Genomic DNA, 8,844 nt, shown 5'->3' on the forward strand with positions numbered 1-8,844 from the left:
AAAAAAATCTATGACTCTGTGAGATTTCACACTAAACATGGAAATACAAAGCCGATTTCAGGTTCTCTTCATATATATAACTCTGTTCTGACATCTGGCACAGTTTAATTATAGAAAATATGACAGGCCAGGTGCAGTGGCTCATGCCTGTAATCTCAGCACTTTGGGAGGCTAAGGCAAGAGAACTGCTTGAGCCCAGGAGTTTGGAGCCCAGGAGTTTTGAGACCAGGCTGAACAACATAGGAAGAAGACCCCGTCTGTGCAAACAATGAAAAAATTAGCTGGATGTGGTGGTGTGTGCCTGTGGTCCCAGATACTCAGGAGGCTGAGGTGGGAGGGTTGCCTCAGACTGGGAGGTAGAGGCAACAGTAAGCTATAATCATGCCACTGTACTCCAGCCTGGGCGACAGGGTGAGACCCTATCTCAAAAAACAAAACAAAACAAAACAAAATATCTCAATTATTCTGATCACAATCATGTAAGTGATTATCTACAATCATAAATGGTATTTTCAGGCTACTACAAAGTCAATAGTTTAAGCAGGAACACTAACTTTCATTCATTTTTGGCAGGGATCAATCTTTGCATAACATATTACATACTTCTCTGACAAACATGTCTTAATGGAAAGAAATGCTTAGCCTATAGAATGTCATCAAGAAACTGGAAACTGAAAGAATTACAAAACCTAGATTTTTAGTTTTCCATTTTACTGTATCCTATACCTTTAACAGCAATGTATGTATTCTTTTTTAGGCATTCCAATGTGCTATCCTGCTCTAAATAGTGAATCAAAGATGAACTCTTTTTCGACTGCGTGCTCCTTGAAAAGTTTAACTATTTTTAACAATTATCTTTTGACAACAGCAGTCTTCACAACATTATTTAATATTTCTGTAACAATGAAACATGCCCCATCAACTTCCTTCCTGGTGTCAAAGATTTTGCATCAGTTTACGGATCAGATATGAAGGGATATTTATTTCTCAGGTTTAAAAGGTTTTCAGGTGTGCTGGAGAAGACCTTAATCCAAAATACAAGCTCACTATAATTATAAAATACAACTAAAAACACAGTATCTACGTTTCAAATTTTAAAGATCTCAGGCAGATGCAGTACTTAAAATTTCTTCTTTAAAAGTCAGAAAGAGGTTGCCTCTAAGGAAATGGTGACTGGAAAGAGGCACAAGGGGACTTTCTGGGCAATCAAATTTTCAGTATTTTAATTTGTGTGGTGGTTATTCCTTGCATGAACCACTCAAGACCTGTACAGTTTACTGTATGTAAATTATTCTTATTGCACTAGAAATTTTCCTATTAATCTCAAATAATCTTCACAAATTTATAATCAATTCATAAATAAAATTATGAATTAATTTGATTCAACCTATGTTAAAAGTTTCACTCCAAGGCTCACTAATTTCTACTAAAAGGTAACACCCATTCTCTCAGTACATAAAATATTTAGGATAGTAAAATGACAACAGAAATATCAAATTAACATTACTTACCCTGCTCATAGAATCAAAGCACTTCCTGACCAAAGATTCCACATCATTAGGTCTATCTTGAACATTTATCCAGTCTAACAAAGAAACATTAAAAAAGGGCAGATCACCATCTTTAGTGTCTATCGTAGTTTCATCTTGCTGATGAACAGTACTTTGACAAGATTCCCTAATCTCTTTGCCACTTTCAGCATCTGTGGTATCTGGGGACACATGTTCCATTGACTTGGGAAATGAGGTTAACAAAGATTGGTTAGTTGTTCTAGGCATATCAGGAGAGAGCACCAGTTCAGTGGATCTTTTCATCTCAGCTTTTTCCGGGGCTTCATGTTCAGGTAAAGAATCCAGTCTTCCCAAACATTCTCTGTAACTATGTCTGGTTAGGCACTCCAATAGTGGAATCTTGGCCATTACTGAAACTGCAGTTCCTAAACTTAAAATACAAAAGATCTGTCAGTAAAACTATGAGACTGCTCTAGTTAGGAATTAGCATGTTTGAATGAAATCACGTATTATTACGTACACAAATCTCACCACCTCTCCATAACATTATACATACATAAACTAGTCTATGAGTTAGCTATTCACTAAAAGAAGTCTAGTTTAGCAGAGAGAGGCTATCATTAATACATTAAAATATCACTCTAGGGCCGGGCGTAGTGGCTCACACCTGTAATGCCAGCACTTTGGGAGGTGGAGGCCAGCAAATCATTTGAGGTCAGGAGTTCGAGACCAGCCCGGCCAACATGGCAAAGCCCCATTTCTACTAAACATACACAAATTAGCCGGGTGTGGTGGCAGGCACCTGTAATCCCAGCTACTAGGGAGGCTGAGGCACAAAAATCGCTTGAACTTGGGAGGCGGAGGTTGCAGTGAGCTGAGATGGCGCCACTGCACTCCAGCCTGGGTGACGGAGCAAGGCTCCATCTCGAAACAAAAACAAAAACAAACAAACAAAAAACACTCTAAAGTAAAGCTAGCTATATTAAAGAAGTGAACACTAGGCTTTTATAAAACCTTAAAGATAACAAATTTAAATTTACAAAAAGATTCACCATAGCAGTATCTTAGAATATAGCCTTATGGCCTTAAGTAAATCAAATATATCTGATATATTGAAAGCACAGGATAAAAATAACAATCCTAATAAAGATACTCTTGTACTCATAACACCCTAAAAATAGGTTTATGTTGTCAAAAGCATGGGGAATATATGAAATCTTAGTGATTTAACTTCTATAAAATCATATGCAATATGATGTAGGTCCCTACTTTAAATTGATACAGCTAATAGAACCCATAGAAAAAGTTACTTGAAAAGGTTCTCATTTAAACTTTAAAAAGATCTTTCCAGTCTTAATGAATCCTTCTCTTTCCTCCCAAGATTTTTCCCTTTTTAAGGCCAAAATCTATCTAATATTCATACCACAAAAAAGAGAAATGTGAATTTAAAAGGTTACCCAAATTTAAAAAAACAAAAGAAACAAAAAGAAAAGACAAAGATCAAAACCAGAACATGCTACTTGCCTCTAATTCAAGGTCAAGGTAATTAAAAGAAAAAAAAAAATCTACAGATCCAAAACAAAAAACCTGAACACAAAATGCTAAAAGCATATGCACACACACACAATAAGGGTTAGTTTCATGCTGAATTACTGTTGTATTTTCACGTTAACTATAGCCCTTTTAAAAAAAGAATCAATGTGTATTAAATGTACTTTTATGCAAAGAACTAAAACTTGCCATCTTAATGAGCATTGAAAACACATGGGCTGGCTGGGTGCAGTGGCTCACGCCTGCACTCCCAGCACTTTGGAAGGCCGAGATGGGCAGATCATGAGGTCAGGAGATTGAGACCATCCTGCCTAACACGGTGAAACCCTGTCTCTACTAAAAATACAAAAAAAAAAAATTAGCTGGGCATGGTGGCGGGCGCCTGTAGTCCCAGCTACTCGGGAGGCTGAGGCAGGAGAATGGAGTGAACCTGGGAGGCGGAGGTTGCAGTGAGCCGAGATCATGCCACTGCACTCCAGCCTGGGTGACAGAGCAAGACTCAGTCTCCAAAAAAAACAGAACTTTTTTTTTTCTTCCACCTCATCAAACCTGCATCAGGATGGTAATATTTACAAAGAACTTAAAATTTTCCTCCATTGTCCAGGGTTTGGAAATGTGCCTATTTCTGTTAGCTGTTATTTTTCACATCTTGCCTTTTGTTTACTGGACAAGATATAAGCAAAGATTCTTGGTTTTATAAATGACTTCAAAAGTATTTGGGGCCTTATTACAAGTAAAACAATTCAAGGGAAAGAAATGTGGGAGACTCATAAGATACATGGTAAACAGAATTATCATTTTTAAATTAAAAACTATAACCTACAAAGCACTATCAGAAAAGGCTCAAATAATAAACCTCAGTTATAATAAACATATGGCCTATAAGAAACAAATTTGCAGTGATTAAACCTACTGATAAATTTCAAAGGCATTTTAAACAAATATCCATTTTAATGGCAAACATACTGAGTAAGTTTTAACTTGATGTCTTCTATGGACTGCAGATAATTTGAATAAATACTTTCAAACTTGAAAAGTAGCTTTTGGTATGAATTTGAACAGTCCTCCAGGTTGGCCATAATTGCAGCCCAGCCTTGGTGCTGAAGATGTTCATCATGTACAAGACCTTCACAAAAAGAACAAAGTTTCTTGGCAACTTCATACATTTCCTGTATTGAAAAAGAATACAAAAGAAAGTAAAAGAAGGCAATGGTTTGTTTGCAGAAGTTTTCATACGTTTACAAACATGTATGTGTGAATGCGTTCTAGAGCACATTTAACAAAGTGTTTCAAAAGACTGTTTTAGTTTATCTCTGTTTACCTCTGTGAAAGAGAGCCTAAACGTAAGTGAGGTGTTCAACGTAAGAGAGGTGTTATAACCTATAACATAAGTGAGGTGTTTCCGAGCAGGTATCCTAAGACATAGTCAAAAGAAGAATCCATAAGATGCTACCTCTGAAAAACAAACGAATAGTGCTTTCAATTATTTGACTAATGATCAACATCTGCCATGTCAAATGTCACTGTCCTCTGGTATTATCTCAAGACATACATGTTAAAAACAATTTTTCGTGAAGGCAAAGCTAAAATACATCATCTACTTCTAGATTAGTATAACTATAACACATTTAGTAACCCTAAATGAGATTCTAGAAAATATTTATGCAGTTAAAATACCTTCAGAAAACAGACATCTGACATTCAATTCCAAAGAATGAGGAAAAATAATTATTAAGGATAAATTACAAGGCAGCAACGTAGATTGCTTTATATATGGAGATATATAAAGAAGTCCACTGTCACAAAATATTTTAGTTGGCTAGGAAATAAGACAGATCATTCTACCTTTGTTAACTGATATGAGACACATATAAAAGTCACAAAAGAGAAGTCAAAACTTTCTGAAGGCATTTAACTTAAGTATCAAAGTGTGAAAAGAATATGAACAAAGATAGGGAAAGAAGTACTTCAGAAGAGTGGAACATGATGAAGTGGCAAAGACAGGAAATATAAAGTGTTATTGGTTAAGAACAAATGGTCTGGAGGAGAAAGCGAGAGAAAGAGGGCCAGATGATCAAAGACCCAGAAAATACTAAGGTAAGGAAGGAATTGGACTTTACTCAGAAAAGACCTCCTGAAGAACTCTTTAACATGAAGAACGTAATCAAATAGATGCTTTAAGAAGACTGATAATACAGAAAATGTTATATGGTGGAATGGGAAGGCACCTAAAAGAATGGATGTAAAATGATTATCTTTAAGTTGTCCAGGCAAACTATAAAAAAGCTACTGTAAAAACTGCAATGGTTGGTAATCTAGTTACCAAGGTAAATAAGAAGTAAGATGGTCCTTATGGGGTAGGAACGTCAGTAAGATGATTATGTGCCATGTCACTAAAAATTAATCAATCACGCAGCCACTAAAATAGAGTGGGAAAAAACTCTGGAATTATGAAGTGACAGAAATGATAAAATGTTTTCAGATTTTTTTAAACAGATGAAAGAGATGTGACACCCTTGAAATGATGAGTAAAAGAGTTGTTGGGTACATTAAAGCAACAGGTTCTTGCAGTGCATGCAGAAAATGTAGGAGGAAGATTCTTAAATACACAAAAGATGGAGGATATAAAATATTCAAATGTTTAAATTTTTTGAATTGTTAAAATTTATAAATGTAAAATAAGTTGAACTGTAGCACTGTTTACCAGGAAAATAAACTTGGGATATTTCAAAAATGGGAGTACCTTGCAAAAATGAAAAAGGAATAATGTGTATAGTATGGGCCAGGCGTGGTGGTTCTTGCCTATAATTCTAGCGCTTTGGGAAGCTGAGGCAGGTAGATCACCTGTGGTCAGGAGTTCGAGGCCAGCCTCGCCAACATGGTGAAACCTATCTCTACTAAAAATACAAAAATTAGCCAGGCATGGTGGCACGCACCTGTAATCCCAGCTACTGGGGAGGCTGAAGCAGGAGAATCACTTGAACCCAGGAGGTAGAGGTTACACTGAGTCGAGATCGTACCACTGAATTCCAGCCTGGGTGACAAAAGCGAAACTCCATCTCAAAAACAACAAAAAAAGTATAGTATGCTTCCATTTGTTTGGGGAGGCTAAGGTTGGTTAGAAATGTGAAACAATAGAGGTATGAGATAGAAATGCATTTTGTGTGTATCAAAGTCTAGGAAAATGCAAAACAAATGTTCCATCATCATTAAGATGGACTACGGGATGGAAGGAAAAAGGAAGTATTTTCTCTATGTATTTTGCTGATAAGCACGCCAAAATTATGACCATTCTGTTTTAGAAGATAATATTGTTAATGAACAAATTTAGGTGAAAAGAAATATCTTTACAGGTAAAATATGAAAGTTTGCTATGTGGAAGTACAATGATATGAACGTAAAGAGTACTGGCCTTGGAGAAAGGTTCTTTTTCTTCTACCTGGCTATCTGGCCTTGAAGAAATGACTTAACTTCACCTGTTCTTAATTCCATATGTATATAAGAAAGGGCTAACAGTTTCAGTTGTAAGATAAGGAAGTAAAGATGTCTCTGCCTGCTTCTCCTTCATGAAACCAACCAAATACAAAAGGGAAACAAGACACCATCTTGATGAAACCAGGAAACAATTACCACCTCTACACATACAATATATGCAGCAAACCTGTGAAGAACATGAAAACTGGATCAACTTGGGTCAAATAAAAAGGGCACCCACTGTGAAAGAATAACAAATCTCAGGAACCCAAAATCACTAAGCCAAGGGAAAAGTCAAGCTGGGAACTATGTCAGGCAAACCTGCCTCCAATTTTATTCCTAAATAAGATAGCTACAAAGATAAGAAAGCTACATACCTCCCTCACAATTTTGCCACAAGGAAATTTCTTGTGGGCTTCAAGATCTGTAACTTAAAATAGTTCTGCTAAATTTCACCTTGGCAATGTAAACTGACAGCGTATCTTCACATGTGCGGGACAGAAAGTCATACCTCTGCTCGCCTAAAACAAAGGCCTATCTGCTTCCTCTGTATTATTGTTTATTGTTTATGTAAAAATGCAGATTCACTGAACCAGACTAAATTATCTATTCAGTGAAAGACTGATCAAGGACTCCAAAAAAATGCAATCTTTTGTCTCTTATCTACCTATGACCTGGAAGCCCCCGCTTCGAGTTATCCTGCCCTTCTGGACCAAACCCATGTACTTCTTACACATATTCATGTCTCATGTCTCCCTAAAATGTATAAAAGCAAGCTTTACCCCGACCACCTTGGGCACATGTCATAAGGACCTCCTGAAGCTATGTCTTGGGTGTGTCCTTAACCTTGATAAAGTAAATTTTCTACATTGATTGTGACCTGTCTCAAGATAATTTTGGTACACACCACTATTGTAGACATTTAGCAAAACTTGGGAGAACTGAATCCTCCTTGTGAGAAGCCTGGGTGGACAGCAAGAACCTCTTGGGGCCCTATCTGAAATTAGAGAGTAGCAGAAGAAGTAATACCTATTTACATGACATACTTGCAAAAAGCCAAAAGAAAAACTGTGAGAAAAAGTCCCTAGAACTGCTAAATTTTGTCTAAGGAGAAGGACAGAATAAGTCATCTCTGTCCCTTTCTTATACATACACATTCTGCTTCTAACCAGGGATCCCCTGTGACCCAGGGCAGCTTCCTGCTCACCAGGTTTCCTACACTGTCTTGTAGAGGAATAATTCTACTCCCTCAAACACAAGCAAAAATTTTAACATATGAAATCTTTACTAAATTACCCTAAGAAAAAAAAAGTTAAAAGTAAAAAAAACTAAATGCAGAAAAACTCTCCCCAGGACCAAATGGAAATTATAACCAAATTCTTTCCTAAGAACTTAGTCTAATTTTGTTTTATAAAAAAGAACTCAACACAGAGAGTTAGCTCAGGAAATACATTAAAAAGAAACATATCACTGATTGAAGGCTACACTGGAAGAAGACACTGCTGAAAACAGAGAAGTCTAAATCAGGCTTTAACAACCAAGACAAGTGAAATGAAAGGAACTACCATGAAAACAACAGCTAATATATGGGGAAAAAAAAAAGGACAGTGAGCACTGAGTCCATTTCAAGATGAAATCTGAAAGAACTATGGACATTTTGGTACGGAAGAGGTTGCAGAAGTAGAAGACAGACTTAAACTGTCAAAGTATTCTGATTTCTTTACACTACAGTAGTCAAAAGAATGTATTAGGATATTCACAGTAGGTTGAGTCACATTAGTTGAACACTAGAAACAATCTCAATATCCACTAGTAGCAGAACAGATAGAAAAAAAAACCTGTGGCATATTTGTATAATAGAATACAATGCAGCGATGAATACAAACCATCAATACATGCAACAGCATTAATCATTCTCAGGAACATCATGCGCATAAAAGAGGCTAGATACAAAAGAACAGAAACTACATTATTCCATTTATTTACATTCAAAAAGAGACCAAGTAATCTTGGTTTAGAAGTCAACATACTGGTTAGCATTAGTGAACAGGGAGGATGAAAACTGATGGGGAGAAAGTCTTAAGTAGGGCTTCTGGGTTGAAAGTATTTGTTTCTGTGGGTTTTTTTGTTTTGTTTTGTTTTGTTTTGTTTTTGAGATGAAGTCTCACTCTGTCACCCAGCCTGGAGTGCAGTGGCGCGATCTTGGCTCACTGCAACCTCTGCCTCCTGAGTAGCTGCGATTCAGGCGCATGCCACCACGCCTGGCTAATTTTTTTTTTTTCTGGTTTTTTTTTCAAATTCCTATTGT

The 8,844-nt window shown here is 36.6% G+C and overlaps 1 protein-coding gene across 1 annotated transcript in view; it reads right to left on the reverse strand.

Annotated features, from left to right (window-relative positions):
- The window catches only part of RB1CC1 (RB1-inducible coiled-coil 1), a 79,594-nt gene that overhangs the window by 62,228 nt on the left and 8,522 nt on the right, over nucleotides 1-8,844 (reverse strand). Inside the window, exons 4-5 of the mRNA XM_011994472.1 lie at nucleotides 4,029-4,231; nucleotides 1,512-1,941 (exon numbers count right to left, since the gene is read on the reverse strand). Of these exons, the coding sequence (XP_011849862.1) occupies nucleotides 1,512-1,941; nucleotides 4,029-4,231 (633 nt within the window). The remainder of the gene's footprint in view (nucleotides 1-1,511; nucleotides 1,942-4,028; nucleotides 4,232-8,844) is intronic.

This window comes from Mandrillus leucophaeus, unplaced genomic scaffold (assembly GCF_000951045.1).
Source record: "Mandrillus leucophaeus isolate KB7577 unplaced genomic scaffold, Mleu.le_1.0 Scaffold458, whole genome shotgun sequence".
NCBI lineage: Eukaryota > Metazoa > Chordata > Mammalia > Primates > Cercopithecidae > Mandrillus > Mandrillus leucophaeus.